This window comes from Magallana gigas, chromosome 8 (genome assembly GCF_963853765.1).
Source record: "Magallana gigas chromosome 8, xbMagGiga1.1, whole genome shotgun sequence".
NCBI lineage: Eukaryota > Metazoa > Mollusca > Bivalvia > Ostreida > Ostreidae > Magallana > Magallana gigas.
The window spans coordinates 22,565,905-22,586,814 of record NC_088860.1 but is presented as its reverse complement, the minus strand read 5'-3'; the positions used below and the strand labels follow the sequence as shown (position 1 = coordinate 22,586,814).

Sequence of the window (20,910 nt, the reverse complement as noted above, 5' to 3'; positions counted from 1 at the left end):
GACGTCATCCTGGAATTCCCAACATGATTATTGACTTACTTCCGGGTAAAGAGTGAAAGTTTGGTGCGGAAAAAAACACTAAATTGAGATGTCGAATCAGGTAACGGCGGAAACTTACATCCGCAAACTCCCGTATTCTGCCATCCTAAAACTCGTAAATTTCTTGGAACCAGACCAGCTGTGGAAAAGGCTTTTGTGTCACATCCCAAAACAACTGGATGGAAATAATTTTGAGGAGAGATACAGCACATCTCAGGCGCAGATGATCGAAAACAGAGCATCCAAACCTGGTGCTTACGCTACCAAGTAAGTAGATAAGCTTAATCGATAAATGATTTGAAGATACTATTATATTTACACATTTTTCATAAAATTTAACAAAAAACTATTCAACTCATAAGTTAATTCCTTTCTGGCCACGTGTGTCATTTTTCAGCAGTAATATATGGAAGTACTTATGTTACCATTTCATAAAACCCGGATTTTCACGAATCTTTCTTTATTTCAGAATTATACTGGAAGAATGGGGAACACAGAATGCCAGTGTAAGACATCTAATCAAAGTTCTGTGTAAGGCTCGACTCTATGCAGCAGCGGATTATCTATCTGTCACTCAACTCAAAGGAGACCCTGTGCCACGAGAGGACGAACCCATTTTATCACCAGTGGGTTCCTGCTCTCTAACTCCAAATGAGCAGAAAAATCTGGAGAACAGAAGCTTTGAAAAAAGAGAACTATACAACAGAGTGAAGGTGCCAGACACTGCCTCTGTCCAGCCGGACAGCTCAACAGATAATGACACAAGCACCACCTGTAGTAGTCAGGACTCAGCGAGACACGATTCTCTCTCCTTCGCGCATTGTCACCCCTCGGAAAATGGTGTGATGGTGAACAGAATCGAGTCCTATGACAGTGGAGAACAGAGTCCCAATCTGGATGCTGCACCGTCCTGTTCAGAGTCCTCAGAAAAACATATCCCAAAACAACTCTCCGCGGTCTACCAGCCCGGGTCTCAAGCCATCAACTTCGCAGTGCTGCAGTATCACACTAATAACTTTGACGATAGGCCAGCTTCCCAGGGTGGTAGTGTTATAGGAAGGGGAGGCTTTGGAACGGTGTATAAAGCTAGTTTTTCCAACCAGTATGTTGTGGCTGTCAAGAGACTAAAAGATCCAGAGGATCCGGTCATGCAAAAGCAGTTTGAGACAGAACTGCAAACGCTCGCAAATTATCATCATGAAAACATTGTGGAACTAGTGGGGTACTCTATCGATGGTCCAGAAAAGTGTTTAGTGTATGAGTTCATGCCCAATGGCTCTCTAGAGGACAGACTCCACTGCTTGAATGGCACGGCACCCTTGTCCTGGCACTTAAGACTAAACATAGCCTGTGGAACAGCAAAAGGAATTGTGTACCTGAATGACTGTGGTTTAGTTCACAGGGATATCAAAAGTGCAAACGTTTTACTGGACGAAAATTTTGTGCCGAAAGTGGGTGATTTTGCCACCGCGAGACTCGCTCCATCTGGAAGTAGTACCACAGTGGCCTCTACAAAACTAGTGATCGGAACTTCTGCCTACATGGCTCCGGAGGCCATTAGGTTTGACATATCCGCTAAACTAGACTCTTTTGCTTTTGGTGTGGTGCTTTTGGAAATTTTAACAGGTCTTCCACCGAGTGACAGCACTCGAGAAGAGACAGACCTTTTGAGTCATGTTGTTGAGAATGTAGAAGAAAGTATCATTCCCCTTCTCGACCCCCGGGCAGGAGGGTGGTGTACCCAGACCGCTGACGATCTGTTCATGATTTCACAGCGTTGTTTGGTAGATAGAAAGAAAGATAGAGTCCTAGTCAAGGATATACTTCCTGATATACAGACTCTGGTGGCCAGATTTAGCTGAGATAAAGAGCTGAGAGCTAGAAAGATCATAAACAATAAACAGTTTAGATGTTATGTAACTTTGAATATGGTCATTATTGTTTTGCAGAATCTTGATAAATTTTTTTCACCAATGCACAGGTAATGCAAATAGTGCATAGATCTATTTTAAAATCTTTTTTTTTATTGAAAATAAGAAAATATGAAAACCATGCCCCTATTCCCTGAAACACTAATATTTGCACCACAAAATTTAACTGAATCAGATAATAAACTGCACAAAGATATTTGCACATGCAAAGGGATTCATATATATCCAACTAATTTTACTTTGTAAAATAATATTTCCATTTTTTCTTTTGGAATCTTTGAGAGGAATTGTGTGCATACATAGAGTTTTGTATGTAAATGGGGTGTATTGAAACAGAATAACTTTTTTCTCTTCATGCTATATTTGTGTCTGTGCATTTGTTCATGCAGGGCATTATTCAAGTTTGTATTTTCGTTAATAGTGTGAAGGGGGGAGGGGTGTTGAACCTATACCTTTCTAGATAAGTGAAAATACTGATTTCTGCAGTTATTCTGTTTGAATTATCAAGCTCAATATTACTAACATATCTTTACAATACCTACATGTGTATATGGTATAATGAAAACTACTAGTATTGCACAGACGTAGTAAGCATTGATATCTTGATTTTACTTTATATTAATCCTTGTGCCAAAACATAGTGACAAAGAAAAGTCATTCCAACAATCGTAAAGTCACTGTACAATAATGACATTGTGTATACATTCCTAATTTATGAAATATTATTAGTTCATTTAATAGTTTGCTAGTTGGAATAACTAAATGATATGTAGTACATGTACTGTAAATTCCTTATTTTACATAAGTACCTAATTCCACGACTCCACTGATTTTTGTATCAAAATTGTGAGAGTATAAAATAGGGAGCACCAATTTTCTGCTATGATTTCTTTTACCTAGTTCAAAACTGTCTGAAAAATATAAGCGTGATTATAAAATCGGCGAGGGTTGCTTCTCGCGATTTTTTGTGGATATTAATTCCATACGTTTAATTAGGAATCGATCTACAGTATCTTTGTAAATGCTCATTCAAAGGTTAGTGAAATTGATACAGCATGCATCTTGGCTACCACTTCAATCCCCAATTCCTCCGAATCTATTCTTAATGTACAGCACCTGATGAATTGTACTAGTACTGATGATGTATAGCATCAAGTGAATTACTATTATACAGTTCTCTGGCGAATTGTACTGGTTCTGGTAATAAAATCTGGTTCATCTGTTGCCCTCTTACACTGGTAGTATCCGAGCGCATTTTGTACAGGTGAACCAGATTTGTTTTTTCATGTTTATATGTATGTCTATAAATACCGATAGTTTTAGAAATTGCACAGAGATCATTTTAAACCACTGATCTGAATTTTAACTTTTAAAAAAATCCCTAGATATCAATTGTTTTTCTTATTTTTAAAAATATGAATTGTAAAGATCATACTTGGATCAAAATTTTTTAGGTAGAAATTATGTCCATGTCATATCCCCTGGCTTGTATACTTTTTCAATGTAGGCAGTTATCAGCATTCATTTCAGTAAATGATATGTTTTATCCCTGGACTGCTCAGACAAAAGGCTAGGAAGGCCATGGTCATTAACAGGGGGGTGTGTGTTTACATGGCAACCAATACTTGGGAACTGGCTGTCATTCAGTAACTCCACCATTTCTTAATTGTTATGTATATGTATCAGTTGTTGTTAAGTTTCCATGGTCTTGTATTTTTCTCTCCATGACTGTTAGTCATTTTTTGTAGAAATATGTAGGTATGTGGACTGGTTATCAAATGATTCATTAAATAAAAACAATAAAAGAGTAGAGCGTACAACCTTGTCATTTGTTAATTACTTGTAACTGATGTAACTGGATGGAAAAATAATGATGGACCAGACCGGGATTTGACCCTGGGTCCCCTGAATCTCTAGTCAGGTGCTCTACCAACTGAGCTATCTGGCGCTGGCATTCGAATCTGTCAGACTGTCATATTCCTTCCCCTTTAACTGATCTTCGCCCTCGAAGATCACCCCAGGCTCTTCCCCTGGCAGGAGTTCACCTGTCAGTTCCAGGGGTTAGTCATGGCACCAAATGTAACGGGATGGTAGAAATAATGAAAACATATGGCTGGACCAAGAATCGATCCTGGGACCCCTGAAACTCTAGTCAGGAGTTCTACCACTGAGCTATCCAGGCCAATATCCATGATCCATATAGCCCCAACTTCCTCACTGATTTAAAGAGAGCCTATCCTATGGAGATTCAACAGCTAGAGGAAATATTACTGGTAAATGATTTAAAAAAAAAAAAAGAGCCTTTCACATGGAAGTCCAACAGTTATAGAGGAAATGAAATAGTTGCATGTGTGTGTCTCTGTCAAGATCTTCAGCAGGACAGGGAACTGAATCTCCATGGAAGCAGTGGAAATCCCCGAGATGGAGGAGGAACCATAACCTACTCTGTGACCGACAATTGTCTAGCATCTAGTGGTACTTATACCATCATTAAGGACATAATTGAAAACACTAAATGCAGAAATTACAAATAAATGTGTTGTTATAACTAGGTCATATCTCATAATGAAAACACAATTATATTGTTTATTTGATCACTTAAACAAATTTTTGTCTGATTCCTACAGAGTACTTGTGATTTTATCAATGAAATGTTAGGTTATAAATGTACCAGTACTTCATAATTGGTACATCAGGAGAATCAGGAGAATTAAAACATGGCCATGATGAACTCCATAATGAACCCTATTGGGCATCTTCCCTATTCAAGGTTTTTTTGGCCCACTCTGCAGGAGCAGATTTGACCAAATGCTCTTTTTAAGTGAAGATGCCTAAACGGTAATAACGTGTTTATCAATGTAACTATAATTTTATTTTGGATCCAACCAGAATATTAATTAAAAGACAAAACAACATTCTCCTCTAAATCTACAATTGGTTTATTGCCTACAATATAATTAAACATTTCTGTGCGCAGAATTCTTTTTAGTCCTTTTAGTTTTTAGTAAATTGTAATTCACATAGGTGCAGTATCTTGATGAGATGAACGGAATGTAGAATGCCCTTAATAGTCGATGAGACCTGAAAAAGAAAACAAAAATCCAAATTTTACAACTTTAAAATGAGATTCTTCAAGCAAGGTGTATAGATTATCACACGCATATTTACTACCGGTACATGGAGAGACTGTGAGAATTAATACAGGAAATTGTTGTTTTTCATTAAAAGAGCTCTTCAATTTCTGAACAATTTTATTGGTAAGTTCCCATGACTTAGACTTTTCAATTTGATTAACCCCCCACTTCCTTTGAGCAAGCTTATCCTGATTTATTTACATTTTCCAGTGTCTGTCTTTGATGACACTGTGAATCAAACTTGTAAATTATAGTTCAATAAAATCATCAATGATGCAAGTGACATACTGTGGGACCAAGTGCAAGCAGCATAATTATACGAAATAAAAGTAAAATATATATTTAATCATACAATTGCTGGAAATTATATAAGTCACAAGGAATCATTATTTGAATATCATGAGGGGATCAGTACTGCCAGGGCATGATAAAATCTATCAGAAAGCACTTCAGGCTTTAAAGGATTGAGTCACGCCTTCCCCTTGAAATACTTAAAGAACGTTCCTTAAATGATAACTGGTACATATATGTAATATGGTACATGCGTATTTCCTTATTGGAAAGACTTTGAGAGCACCAGGATACTGTTGTTTCCAGTGCTTATCAAATATTGGGCAATGTCATTGCTATGATCACATGACTTTGACCCCTCCCATTTGACTGAACGTCCCTCCCCTCTCCACATTATGAATTAAGAATCTCGTTACCTGCTGGCCTCTAGGAAGGGTACTGAGTGGAGGACAGTCCACTCCTCAGAATTAGCGGAGTAGTTGGGTTCATATTTTGTGTCTGTCTGTGTGTCCAGGTCTATCAGATAATGACACCTGCTAATGTTTACCTGTTAAGTAAAATTGTTTGGTAAAAATGTACATGTATTACATTTTGTATTAAAAAAACCTCTTATGAATAAATTCATAAATTCACAATTGAATGCTCTACTTCTAATCCTGATAAATTCCAAGTTGCGTAGTACATTTTTTATTTAGTACAGCTGTGTATTGTTGGTGCTACTTCATACATGTTTTTCAGTCCCTCTAATCTTTTTATAACTTGATCTTGCTCAGTTCTTTTATCATTATCATCACTATCTACCTGTATGCTATGAAATGCTATGATTGCTAATGGTTAATGTATCTAAGGATAACTCTTGTTTTACAAACCATACAATAACATATCTACGCTGCCTTACAAGCAATAAACTGACCTAGCTGTAGTGACACCATTCAATAAACTGACATAGCTGTAGTGCACTCATTCAAAAAACAGACATAGTTTTATGGCACTCTTTAAATAAACTGACATATCCATATTGTACACATGCAATATATACACTTACATATCTAGACATTTCTTCTCTATTGAGGTCATTCATGTCTGTTGGAATTATTTTTGTTGCATCCTCCCCTGAACTGTATGGCTTTGGAAGTTGGCCTCTAAACTCTGACCGTAGAAACTGTAGATTCCAGCTTAAAAATAAAATTTATGAGAATTAAAGACAAAGCTACATGTATAGAAAATTTTACTTTGAAGAAAGTCTTTCAGTATATGAAATTCCTTGACTGACTTGGTCAAACTGTTAATGTGTTGTGTTTAATGCTGAAAATGCATGAAAATAATGAAATTATCAACATAGCTCAGCCATGAAATTAAAGATGTCGGACAAACAATATTAATTTCACTCTACTAAGTAGGCATCAGTACTTTGGGTACAAACAATCACAGATACACGCACGAAGTGAAAGGAATAACACCATTACTTACTTGTTTCCAGGGAGGAAGAAGTTGCTAGGGAAACGATACCACTCTTTTCCCACACAAACATTCACAGACTTGTCAGGAGGTAATGTATGGACTTTTGGATCGGAGGAAATTCTGTTGAGTTCCACATAGATATCTAATGGTGCATGGTATCCTATGATAAATAGATATGTCTAAAAGTTAGATTTTTTATCTTCTACAAATATGCATATACAAATACACGTAGAAGGATAGGGCATTACACATCACACACACACAGAGTTACTAAGCCTGATGCAGAGCAATATGAGAGGAGGAGAGGGCACTTTATCATACAATGTATATTGCATGCACAGAGTTGCTTTCTTTGTTAAAGGGCAATAATACGATAGAAGAAGACGGCACTATATAAATCACTTACAGAGTTATTTACCCTTAAATAGAGCAATGTTAGAGGAGGAGAGTTCATGAACCTTATGTCAAACACACACAGAGTTGCTTACCCTGATACAGGGCAATAATACGAGAGAAGGAGAGGGCACTGAACAGGACACACAGACAAACGGGGATCCAATTGGTGTTTGTTGTGTAGTGTTGGCCCCTCTGTCCAGGCATCAACAAACAACACAGCTTCTGAAACCAAACAACATTTATACATGTATATATTGTTCAGCAGAACTAATCGTATAATACAAACTCTGAACAGATCAGTCTAATCAAAATGATTTTGTATTCACATACCTGTAAATAATCAATGCTCACAGCCCCAAACAAGGCCAGTAGTGGGTAGATTGGGAACAAAAATCTCTCCTCCTGCAGAGAACATAAAAGTTTAATAGAGATATACACCTAGTCCAGTGGTAAACATGCATAAGCCATTTATTTTTTGTGTCTCTAAAGACTTGAAGAAAGAATGCATAGTTGTATATAATCATTTCATATAATATTTGAGAGAGAGAGAGAGAGAGAGAGAGAGAGAGAGAGAGAGAGAGAGAGGACATATCGCATGTTTCTAAGAGTGATACATCAAACAGTTGGTTACCTTATGTGGCCTGGTGAAGAAAATGAGCATCCAAAGATACATAGGTAGCATCAGTAGCCATGTTGGTTTGTCTACAAAATAGATTTAGAGATACTATACCATTGTACAAGCATACCATTCTATATAACATGTTTGTATCTTGTAGCTTACTAATATTGTATTTCCTTTAATTCTCTTCATTATTCTTTGAATTTTTTAAATTGAATAGCAATTTTTGTAGCCATCATTTCAAAATATCAGTATTTGCCTTATCAACAGATTATTTCAATTGTATGTAAGCAATTTAATTGAGGAACTCTATTTGAAATAAATGCATACCAATTTGAAAGTGTATCTTATCTTATGATTCAGATCTTATGATTCAGATATGGGCACTCAACCCTACAAATGTCATGTATGTATAATTTTACCTCTATCTTCCAGTTTCAATAGAAATTTGACTAGGTACTGAAAATAAAACAGATGATTTAGTTCACAGATTAAACCAGAGACATGGAAATAGAACCATTTTAACAAGACCTTGGACTTTCAGTAGGACGTAACTATATATTTCTTGCGACAAACAAGTTAAAAATGACGCTGATTTCAAGTGAAATATACACCAATTGCTATTCTTAGCTCAAAAGGCAGACAAATCTTGTTGATTTCAAAGAACCATGATGGATTGGCAAGCAATGAAATACACAGGCCTACGTCACATTGCTGTTTGACACAACTACCTAAGTCCAAGCTCTTGTTAAAATGGTTCTATGTATACAATTTATATGAACCAAATATTCCTGGTATGATCATTTTTCGAGATGTTAACTTACTTACAACTAGGGGTAAGCTGAGCAAAGCCAAAATGAACATCACATTAAAGTTCAAAAATCCATTCAGAAAGTAGAAAGAAAATGGTTCCACACCTGAGAAATAACAATGACAAGGTAAGTACATGTATATAACTAAAATACCCTGGTAACTAAAATCAAATTAAGGTGGATATCTTATGATTATTGCCAACAATATTCCAACAATTTAGATATACATGTAAAAGGTTTTAATATTTTTCAAACATGGGATCTTGATCAGGAATCATGCTTTGTGAACATGTTATAGAAAATTCATGTTCATTTAATACATTCAAGATGTTTTTCTTTGCTCAAAAGGCCTGAGAAATTGCGATTGATACAATTTCATGTTCAGTAAGCTTGCCCTAGTGTAGAATAACCCACCACAGAGATCAGTAAGCTTGCTCTAGTGTAGAATTACCAACCATAGAGATCAGTAAGCTTGCCCTAGTGTAGAATAACCCATCATAGAGATCAGTAAGTTTGCTCTAGTGTAAAATAACCCACCATAGAGATCAGTAAGCTTGCTCTAGTGTAAAAAAAAAAACCACCATAGAGATCAGTAAGCTTGCTCTAGTGTAGAATTACCCACCATAGAGATCAGTAAGTTTGCCCTAGTGTAGAATAACCCACCATAGAGATCAGTAAGCTTTCCCTAAAATAGAATAACCCACCATAGAGATCAGTAAGCTTGCCCTAGTGTAGAATAACCAACCATAGAGATCAGTAAGCTTGCTCTAGTGTAGAATTACCCACCATAGAGATCAGTAAGCTTGCCCTAGTGTAAAATAACCCATCATAGAGATCAGTAAGCTTGCCCTAGTATAGAATAACCCACCATAGAGATCAGTAAGCTTGCCCTACTGTAAAAAATAACCCACCATAGAGATCAGTAAGCTTGCCCTAGTGTAAAATAACCCACCATAGAGATCAGTAAGCTTGCCCTAGTGTAGAATAACCCACCATAGAGATCAGTAAGCTTGCCCTAGAGTAGAATAACCCATCATAGAGATCAGTAAGCTTGCCCTAGTGTAGAATAACCCACCATAGAGATCAGAAGGCTTGCCCTAGTGTAGAATAACCCACCATAGAGATCAGTAAGCTTGCCCTAGTGTATAATAACCCTCCATAGAGATCAGTAAGCTTGCCCTAGTGTAAAAAAAAAACCCACCATAGAGATCAGTAAGCTTGCCCTAGTGTAGAATAACCCACCATAGAGATCAGTAAGCTTGCCCTAGTGTAGAATAACCCACCATAGAGATCAGTAAGCTTGCTCTAGTGTAAAATTACCCACCATAGAGATCAGTAAGTTTGCCCTAGTGTAGAATAACTCACCATAGAGATCAGTAAGCTTGCCCTAGTGTAGAATAACCCACCATAGAGATCAGTAAGCTTGCCCTAGTGTAGAATAACCCACCATAGAGATCAGTAAGCTTGCTCTAGTGTAAAATTACCCACCATAGAGATCAGTAAGTTTGCCCTAGTGTAGAATAACTCACCATAGAGATCAGTAAGCTTGCCCTGGTGTAGAATACCCCACCATAGAGATCAGTAAGCTTGCTCTTGTGTAAAATAACCCACCATAGAGATCAGTAAGCGTGCCCTAGTATAAAATAACCCACAATAGAGATCAGTAAGCTTGCCCTAGTGTAAAAAAAACCCACCATAGAGATCAGTAAGCTTGCTCTAGTGTAGAATAACCCACCATAGAGATCAATAATCTTGCCCTAGTGTAAAAAAACCACCATAGAGATCAGAACGCTTGCCCTAGTGTAGAACAACCCACCATAGAGATCAGTAAGCTTGCCCTAGTGTAGAATAACCCACCATAGAGATCAGTAAGCTTGCCCTAGTGTAAAAAATAACCCACCGTAGAGATCAGTAAGCTTGCCCTTGAGTAGAATAACCCACCATAGAGATCAGTTAGCTTGCTCTAGTGTAAAATTACCCACCATAGAGATCAGTAAGTTTGCCCTAGTGTAGAATAACCCACCATAGAGATCAGTAAGCTTGCCCTAGTGTAGAATAATTCACCATAGAGATCAGTAAGCTTGCTCTAGTGTAAAATTACCCACCATAGAGATCAGTAAGTTTGCCCTAGTGTAGAATAACTCACCATAGAGATCAGTAAGCTTGCCCTAGTGTAGAATACCCCACCATAGAGATCAGTAAGCTTGCTCTAGTGTAGAATAACCCACCATAGAGATCAGTAAGCGTGCCCTAGTATAAAAAAACTCACATTGAGATCAGTAAGCTTGCCCTAGTGTAAAAAAACCCACCATAGAGATCAGTAAGCTTGCCCTACTGTAAAAAAAAACCCACCATAGAGATCAGTAAGCTTGCCCTAGTGTAGAATAACCCACCATAGAGATCAGTAAGCTTGCCCTAGTGTAAAAAAAAACCACCATAGAGATCAGTAAGCTTGCCCTAGTGTAGAATAACCCACCATAGAGATCAGTAAGCTTGCTCTAGTGTAGAATAACCCACCATAGAGATCAGTAAGCTTGCCCTAGTGTAGAATAACCCACCATAGAGATCAGTAAGCTTGCTCTAGTGTAAAATTACCCACCATAGAGATCAGTAAGTTTGCCCTAGTGTAGAATAACCCACCATAGAGATCAGTTAGCTTGCCCTAGTGTATAATAACCCACCATAGAGATCAGTAAGCTTGCCCTAGTGTAGAATAACCCACCATAGAGATCAGTAAGCTTGCCCTAGAGTAGAATAACCCACCATAGAGATCAGTAAGCTTGCCCTAGTGTAGAATAACCAACCATACAGATTAGTAAGTTTGCTCTAGTGTAGAATAACCCACCATAGAGATCAGTAAGCTTGCTCTAGTGTAAAATTACCCACCATAGAGATCAGAAAGCTTGCCCTATTGTAGAATAACCCACCATAGAGATCAGAAAGCTTGCCCTAGTGTATAATAACCCACCATAGAGATCAGTAAGCTTGCCCTAGTGTAGAATAACCCACCATAGAGATCAGTAAGTTTGCTCTAGTGTAAAATAACCCACCATAGAGATCAGTAAGCTTGCCCTAGTGTAGAATAACCCATCATAGAGATCAGTAAGTTTGCTCTAGTGTAAAATAACCCACCATAGAGATCAGTAAGCTTGCCTTAGTGTAGAATAACCCATCATAGAGATCAGTAAGTTTGCTCTAGTGTAAAATAACCCATCATAGAGATCAGTAAGCTTGCCCTAGTGTAGAATAACCCACCATAGAGGTCAGGCCCGTGCTCTGTGAACACATTATACATGACGATGTTCAGCGGAGCAATCACCAGTTTCCCGTAGTAATGGAAGTCCACCTGTATGCTGGGAACCTGTATGCAATCAGAGGGAAATTCATTCAAATTGCTATACAGTAAAACATGGTTATAGCAAATGCCCTCATAATGAATTGTCGCTTACAGCAACGTGATTTTCAATCCCCATGACTTTATTTACATGTTGTAAACTTAATGGTTATAACGATTACCGGTAGACTTATAACAGAGCAAATTGCCCATCACTGGCCCTTTGTTATAGGCGTTTTTTACTGTACAAGTAATTAATTAATAAATTAATCTGCCATAAGATAAGAGATTTTACATTTACTTAAATCAATTCAATCGTACTTTGTATGTTTTATGCTGAGAATGTTACATGTTCAATTAACTTAGCTGAATAAATTCATGAGTAAAAATGCTAGTGTTATTTCTTCTGAGAAAATAAGGATGTTAACAAAACAAAGCTGACATTCTAATTGCCATGTTCACATAAACACCTTAATATTGTAACCTTTCTTTGGAAATACATGTAAACAATAAATCTAAAATAACCCTATTTTTCTTTTCGCCATTTTGATGTGATTCTGTAGTTTTGTTCTTTAAATATCATTACATGAGACTGAAAATATTTACGACTCTGGTGTAAGATCTTTTGTAAAACGCAGCCCAGAACAGCAAGTTATGAGTTTGAAACCTACTGGAGGTTTTACATTTTTTTAAATCTTAATCAATGTAAGATTTATATAAGGAATAAGGAATCATTCTTTGAGTATTATGAGGTGATAATTTTGGTTAGGGCGTGATCAAATCCAATAAAGCCCGAAGGGCTTTATGATAGATTTGATCATGCCCTGACCGAAATTATCACCTCCTAATATTCAAAGAATGATTCCTTATTACTTATATTTATATAATTTTAGGCCATCGTACGATTAAATATAATAAAACAAACCCCGCTGGCGCCTTGATTTGGCGTCATTTGTATTATGAGTTATATAGTACAAAATCGATACGTAGTGTTATCACAGACAAAGACACTGGATAATGTAAATATAAAAGGTTAAATACTGTAAAATTTAAAATTCAAAACAATGTTTAGATTTTGAATTATATACTTTCATTCCAATTGTGAATTGATATCTCTCGAGAGGTCCCTTACCACCTTGAGCGGATAAGAAGTGAGATATCGCTTTGAATTACCAAGAAGAGAACCAGTGCCACCAAACACCACTTGATGAAAAAACCATAGTGTCTTCTCCTCAGCAGTAGGTCCAGGGCTATGGGTACTCTGTTTAAAAATAAAGATAATTCACTCAATATGGTATTAAGATACATAAATCAATACAAAAACTAGATAAAAAGGATTAAGGGAAAAAAATCTGACAAATTCAAATGAAAGTAAATGTGGTTGAATTTTACCCTATAATTCCTGCAAAAGGCCATCCCAATATAGCACTTGCTGCAGTTGACAAAATGGCCACCTAAAACAAATCAAAATTTATCAACCTTTTAGTTTACCCCAAATATCAAATGAGAAGCAGACAAATGTACATGTATTCTAAATTTCTATCATTTTTCATCAACCATATGATGATATGATGATATACCCAAGTACCGGGTACTGTGAAGTCCCAAAAGTTTCCTAAGAGCATTCCTAACTAAAAGGAATGATTCAATTCAGAGAACAAAATAAATGGAGGGTAAAGGAATTATAAAGCTTTAGGGTTGGGAGGGAGGGTAGATAAAAGTTGGAGAGAGGGGTAGGAGAAGGGCGTGGAAATCTTTCATTATTTGATTTTTCTCCCCGAGGGGAGTGGGCCGATCCTGGAGGTACTGCAATACCAGGCCAACCCGTGGCGAGAGCGGAGCAAGCCCCTGACATCTCACCTCTGACCAAAAATCAGTTTAATATCGTAGTTCCCATGTAGGGAACGTATCAGATATTAAGCTGATAAGAACAGATACTACACTTTGATCTTAGCCAAAAGGCCGAGAAGCGATACCAGATATTGGGCTGAGAAGGCTTTTATATCCTTCACATGAGTTCTGTTGATCATATTTAGAAATTTACATGAGCTCTCACAAAAATCATTATTTTTTTCACTGTATATAAAAGTTCTTTAATCTAATTACAAGAAGTAGTAAGGTGTTGATGTACTTAACATAATCGCATATTCAAATCAATCATTTAACTGAAACAATACATTGAAAATTACAAATTATGTATATCACACTTATAAATCATACTGTCATTTCCAATCTTTATTCCTTTTCCTTGATTTACATTTAACTCAGTAGAGGGCGCTTGTTTACACTATTAAAGCTCTACCGCCTACCACTCGTTAAGTATGCCAAGGGCCTCTCGATCTGATAAAGCTGTGATAAGCCATGTGTACACACGTTCTCTTTGTCTGCAGGCAGCAAAGAAAACACTTATTTGACACAACCAAATCACAGCAGCATTTTGTATACATACAACTGAAATTCCAATTATTGATTTATTTAGCATATTGGGAGGAAAACAGTTCCATTCAATGTTGTGAAAATACAACTTCATTGATCACAATAAAGATATAATCCCCAAAATTTAATCCCCTTTTATTCACATTCTACAACAAAAAAAAATTCATTTAATGATAAATTCACTGAATTCTTTTGCAATAAACTGTATTTCTCTTGAAAGATTTCATCAATTATCCTCCATCATTTCCCAGCATGCATCTGAGTGCAAGTGTGCTCTGACGTAGATTAGACACACGTACTGCTGCTAGTGTCTGGGTCAACTCTACAAAATTGCAAGTGTGCTCTGACGAAGATTAGACACACGTACTGCTGCTAGTGTCTGGGTCAACTCTACAAAATAATTGTTAAAACTACAGGAAAAATCATGCCTGAATGCCAAGCAAAGTTTTGCACTGTCAGAAGGGGACAGGGATTCAATACATTTTCTATTCCTGACCCTAAGCATGACTATGAATTGTGCAAAAGATGGATCCATAACTTGGGGAATAAGAAACTAAACATAAAGACTTTTGTTTTTGCATATCATAAAATTGTCTGTGAAAAACACTTTGAAGAGGATTGTTTTGAAGATGATGTTGAGGTAAGAATTAATTTACTTTAAATTTTTCAAATCAAGGTACGTAAATGGTTTACTACACTCTGAAATAGTTCCTGAAATCAGCAGAAATTTACTAGATTATGATAGATAGCATGATGCAAAAGATGCATACAAGTCAAATAAGTCAAAAATGTGCAATTTTGTATGAAAAATTATGATTTTCTAAAATTTAAATGTGAATAAAAGCCCCAGGATGATTTGAACTTATGATCTGCTGTTCACAATCCCAAACATAATTAAACTATTGAGCTATGATAAAAAAATCAACTAAACTGATACAAGCAATATTTAATAAAACATTTCAATCGCCATCTCTTGTGGTGTTGTGTCTTAAAAGGAATAAGTCTTGATGTAGTGAGGTACCTTAAAATTTATGCATTTAAGATATTCGAAAAGATTTATATAAAGAAGATACTAGCATAGAAATATTTTAATCAATTTAAAATCCTAAATAAATAGCATGAAGTTTTCTCTTTAAGGCACGCCTTATGAATTTCAAACCAAGAAAAAAACTGAAAAAGGGAGCAGTTCCTACTATTTTCAAAGACAGCAAAACTCCCAAGAGAAGGGAAGCAAGTGAAAAAAGAATAAAAAAGAAGGAAAAATCAGAAGTGAGTAATATCATAAACACTATAGAAGATAAAATTGAATTCATAAACATGGAATCTCTGTATTAAATAAAAGCCTTAATTATTTTATTGTCATTTTGTCATTCACAGCTACTTAAGAATATTCTTGCCAATGCTGAAGATGACAAACTTGTACCGGAAGATGAGGCAGGCTGTTCTTACAAAGCTTGGAGATCTGAACAGAAAAGGAAAGAAGAAGAAGCTTGGAGATCTGAACAGAAAAGGAAAGAAGAAGAAGCTTGGAGATCTGAACAGAAAAGGAAAGAAGAAACAATTCCTAAGGGAAAACCAAAAAAGGCAAAGGTTACTCGGGTAGATATTAAGTGTTTATGCCAATATCTGTTTTGTATAGAAAGAGCAATGACATTTTCTCTTAAGAGGGTTCAATAGTCGTGGCCATTTTTAGAATGTATACGTCTCCTTTATAAGAAGAGCTCTACTTGAAATTGTAAAAAAAAAAAAAATAACCAAATTTAAAAAAGTAAATTATATGGATATTTTCTTTACTAAATAATATCTTTATATAGCTAAACAAATCATATCTTAAAGTTTTATGAAGATCTGATGGTTACATTGTTGACACCAAGCCTCCTTAAACTGTTTTGTAGAATTCAAAGAACACTGTGGACACTGCGACTCAGTATGAATATATTGATGACAGAACTACGAAGAATATGGGCACACAGTGTGATATAAGAGCTGAAAAACCAATCGAATTCTGTGTAAACTGTAGAGCAAGAAAATACCCTAGTCTAACAACATCTGATCACAGATATTTTAAAAAATTCCAGGACATTCCTTCAAGATGAGAAACAGAAAGCTGACAAATTGCTCTTCTCTCATCTACACTTTTGAAATCTGCTTAGTGCTTCTCTGAAACACAGATCTGAATCCTGTCAAATCAACTGGCAGCAAAGCTGAGCCATATTTCTCTTTCATTCCATTAAATGAGTGAACTATTTTACCAAAACTCTGCAAAATATCATGCAAGATCGCCTCATCAAGCCTCTGCTGTCCAAATCAGAAGAATTTTTTCAAAACATTTATATGCATTTTCACCTTATGACAAACAGAGGAACCTTTGCTCATTTTAACCATGAACTCAGTTTGCCTGCTAGATGTCATGGAGTAGAGAGAAGATTTTAACAATATTGATTAGAATCAATTTTCACAGAGGTGCCAAAATGTTTTGGCTCCATACAACAGGTCAATAAATTATAGATAATGGTATACAAAGTTGGTCAAGTATTTTCAAAGAACAAGCTGAAAATGCTCTTTGATCAATGGCTTTAAAGTGAAAGGCTTATTGAAGCTTTTCAAAAAAGCTAAGAATGTCAGCCAATGGAATATTAATTTTTAGGTCCAAAGTGAATACATAATTTAGCAATGAAAATACAGATGATACCCAAGGTCAGTCTTCCATTATAGAAGCATGACTATGATCATGCATAGTTTGACCCGGAATCTGACCAGTTTCATAACTTTTTTCAGTAAAAACCCTATAGCAAATACATTGTATCTTTGAGCAGGGAAAATACTGCCTTTATTGTAAACATAAATACGGTAGCAAGAAATACTATAGTCTGTCCCCTGTTATTGCTTCCATCACTTTTTGATGATTTTTAATAAAAACATACCTGTGAAAGAAGTACAGTTGAAATCAATGAAATGGAAAATATCCAAGATATCTTCATTGACAAATCATCCCTTTTCATTCATAGAATTTCACAGGAACGAAAACAAATTTCTTACGGAGATTTATAATGGGAAATGTTTACATCTTTTCTCCATTCGGAAGTACTCTGGACACCTCGCGCAATTTTTCAACGTTATCATCCAGGCTTATTAATGGCTGATGCAATGCAAAATCTCAGTAGACTTTTTATTTTGGGATGTGTATTGAAACCTGAAGCCATAGAGGGGGCGTTTCAAAACAGATAATCTGGACATTTTTCATATTAATGGATGAAAATGGTATTCATTATTATCATAATATCAAGCGAAAAGTGGTGGAAGCAAAACTTGGGACAAAGTATATCATTTAATGCACAATGTATCCTCATTGAGGTACTAGTATCATGTGATACATGTACATACTTGCACTCACTGTGTCGTAAAATGACCAATAAACATATCAAAATATATATTACATGTACTAATACTTGAACAGTTTACACACAATGACAGTGAATTAACTGCTTGAAAGGCTAACAATACTTGAGCTTAATCTTGAAGTGTGTAACATTTGGTAAGGCAGCTGTACATATCAACTCTATATCTGATCAGGAACATATATCATGAGGGGAAAATTGTACCATGATAAGTTTAATATATCATATCTTTTATTATCATGATAGTTCAAGTTCTTACACTGACAGAGTGATTTCTTTCAGAACATTATACCATAGGCCTATATCAAAACATGTTTATCACAATAGATCAAGTTCTTTCACTGACAGCTTTTTCAATAATTATCTTGCATATGATTCATGGAGAAAAAAAAATCTTTAGAATTTACTTTTTAGCTCACCTGAACCGAAGGTTCAAGTGAGCTTTTCTGATCACCCGTTGTCCGTCGTCCGTCCGTCCGTCTGTCCATCCGTCTGTAAACTTTTCACATTTTCAACTTCTTCTCAAAAACCACTGGGCCAAATTTAACCAAATTTGGTACAAAGCATCCTTATGGAAAGGGGGTTATAAATTGTTAAAATAAAGGGCACAGCCCTTTTCAAAAGGGAGATAATTGCGAAACAGTAAGTTTAGGGTGCATGTCTTTAAAAATCTTCTTCTCAAGAACCACGGCACCAGAAATGCCAATATTTACACAAAAGCTTGTATATATAGTGAAGATTTTAAATTGTAAAAATCGTGCCCCTCGGACCAAAACTGGGGCCCCAGGCGGGGTTCAAAGTTTAACATAGAAATACATAGGAAAATTTTTTAAAAATCTTCTTCTCAAGAACCACTGCACCAGAAATGCCAATATTTACACAAAAGCTTGTATACATAGTGAAGATTCTAAATTGTAAAAATCGTGACCCTCGGACCAAAACTGGGGCCCCAGGTGGGGTTCAAAGTTTAACATAGAAATACATAGGAAAATGTTTAAAAATCTTCTTCTCAAGAACCACTGCACCAGAAATGCCAATATTCACACAAAAGCTTGTATATATAGTGAAGATTTTAAATTGTAAAAATCGTGCCCCTCGGACCAAGACTGGGGCCCCAGGCGGGGTTCAAAGTTTAACATAGAAATACCTTAGGAAAATGTTTAAAAAATCTTCTTCTCAAGAACCACTGCACCAGAAATGCCAATATTTACACAAAAGCTTGTATGTATAATGAAGATTCTAAATTGTAGAAATCGTGACCCTCGGACCAAGACTGGGGCCCCAGGCGGGGTTCAAAGTTTAACATAGAACTACATATGAAAAATGTTTAAAAATTTTCTTCTCAAGAACCACTTCACCAAAAATGCCAATACATACACAAAAGGTTGTATACATAGTGAAGATTGTAAAAATCGTGACCCCCGAACAAAAAGTGGGGCCCCAGTAGGGGTTTAGATTTTAACATATGTAGGAAAATGTTTTAAAATCTTCTTCTCAAGAACTATAGTGCAACTGTTTGGGATATTACTATGCATACATGTACATCCTTAAATAATGTAGATTCAAAAAATTGTAACTCCCGGACAATTGATGGGCACCAAGAGGGGTTCAAAATTTAAACATTTTAAACAAGAGGCCCATGGGCCACATCGCTCACCTGAGGAACAATAGGTATGGTAAAATCAGCTTAATGGAGTCATAATACAAACTATCTGGACAATGTACAATAATACATGTAGATCCTGTATAAATAAAATCCATTTTCCCCTGGATATTCTTATGTTTATAATCATTGGTCCCTTTTCTAACAGGATGATTTTATAGTCATATCATATGTTGAGTATTGCAGTTCTCAAAAAGATCCTTAACAATAGTTTATATATGGGATATAAACGTACATCAACCTCTGAACCTTCTCGTGAGGCCAAAGAATTGTCCTGGGGTTAACAATTATAAAGAATCATCTGGCTGATTAGTTTCTGAGAAGATTTTTAAAGATTTACCCTATATATTCCTTTGTTAAACTTTGACCCCCATTGTGGCCCCACCCTACCCCTGGGGATCATGATTTTCACAACTTTGAATCTACACTACCTGAGGATGCTTTCACACAAGTTTCAGCTTTCCTGACTGATTAGTTTCTGAGAGGAAGATTTTTAAAGATTAACTCTGTTTATTCCTATGTAAAACATCGACCTCCCATTGTGGCCCAAACCTACCCCCAGGGTTATGATTTTCACAAATTTGAATTTACACTACCTGAGGATGCTTCTACACAAGTTTCAGCTTTCCTGGCTAATTAGTTTCTGAGAAGAAGATTTTTAAAGATTTACTCTATATAATCATATGTTAAAATTCGACCCCCATTGTGACCCCACCCTACCCCCAGGGGTTATTATTTTCACAACTTTGAATCTACACTACCTGAGGATGCTTCCACACAAGTTTCAGCTTTCATGGCCGATTAGTTTCTGAGAAGAAGATTTTTAAAGATTTACTCTATATATTCCTATGTTAAACTTCAATCTCCCATTGTGGCCCCACCCTACCCCCGGGGGTCATGATTGTTTACAAATTTGAATCTACATTACCTGATGATGCTTTCACACAAGTTTTAGCTTTCCTGACTGATTAGTTTCTGAGAGGAAGATTTTTAAAGATTAACTCTGTTTATTCCTATGTAAAACATCGACCTCCCATTGTGGCCCAAACCTACCCCCAGGGTTATGATTTTCACAAATTTGAATTTACACTACCTGAGGATGCTTCTACACAAGTTTCAGCTTTCCTGGCTAATTAGTTTCTGAGAAGAAGATTTTTAAAGATTTACTCTATATAATCATATGTTAAAATTCGACCCCCATTGTGACCCCACCCTACCCCCAGGGGTTATTATTTTCACAACTTTGAATCTACACTACCTGAGGATGCTTCCACACAAGTTTCAGCTTTCATGGCCGATTAGTTTCTGAGAAGAAGATTTTTAAAGATTTACTCTATATATTCCTATGTTAAACTTCAATCTCCCATTGTGGCCCCACCCTACCCCCGGGGGTCAT

The 20,910-nt window shown here is 36.2% G+C and overlaps 3 protein-coding genes and 1 non-coding gene across 4 annotated transcripts; 2 read left to right on the top strand and 2 right to left on the bottom strand.

Moving 5' to 3' along the window:
* The first annotated feature begins 12 nt into the window (after nt 1-12).
* Nucleotides 13-3,790, top strand: LOC105329202 (interleukin-1 receptor-associated kinase 4). The gene is made up of 2 exons (XM_011430391.4): nt 13-306; nt 509-3,790. The coding sequence occupies exons 1-2, from the start codon at nt 89-91 to the stop codon at nt 1,899-1,901; spliced, it is 1,611 nt and encodes a 536-aa protein (XP_011428693.2). The 5' UTR covers nt 13-88; the 3' UTR covers nt 1,902-3,790.
* Nucleotides 3,791-4,892: 1,102 nt separating this feature from the next.
* LOC105329206 (alpha-1,2-mannosyltransferase ALG9) lies at nt 4,893-14,047 on the bottom strand. Its single transcript, XM_066069059.1, has 13 exons — nt 13,994-14,047; nt 13,410-13,471; nt 13,191-13,278; nt 11,939-12,044; nt 8,700-8,788; nt 8,294-8,330; nt 7,884-7,954; nt 7,583-7,654; nt 7,345-7,474; nt 6,866-7,016; nt 6,441-6,570; nt 5,812-5,942; nt 4,893-5,051 (listed from the first exon to the last, which is right to left on the bottom strand). Exons 1-13 carry the CDS (start codon nt 14,045-14,047, stop codon nt 4,928-4,930), a joined length of 1,245 nt encoding a protein of 414 aa, XP_065925131.1. The 3' UTR covers nt 4,893-4,927.
* LOC117690572 (U2 spliceosomal RNA) lies at nt 13,799-13,991 on the bottom strand. The gene has a single exon (XR_004602535.1). It is a non-coding gene; the product is annotated as a U2 spliceosomal RNA (small nuclear RNA).
* Nucleotides 14,048-14,273: 226 nt separating the features above from the next.
* On the top strand, nt 14,274-16,952 carry LOC105329205 (uncharacterized protein AH6.3). The gene is made up of 4 exons (XM_011430395.4): nt 14,274-15,093; nt 15,591-15,722; nt 15,831-16,052; nt 16,349-16,952. The coding sequence occupies exons 1-4, from the start codon at nt 14,878-14,880 to the stop codon at nt 16,547-16,549; spliced, it is 771 nt and encodes a 256-aa protein (XP_011428697.3). The 5' UTR covers nt 14,274-14,877; the 3' UTR covers nt 16,550-16,952.
* Nucleotides 16,953-20,910: the final 3,958 nt, after the last annotated feature.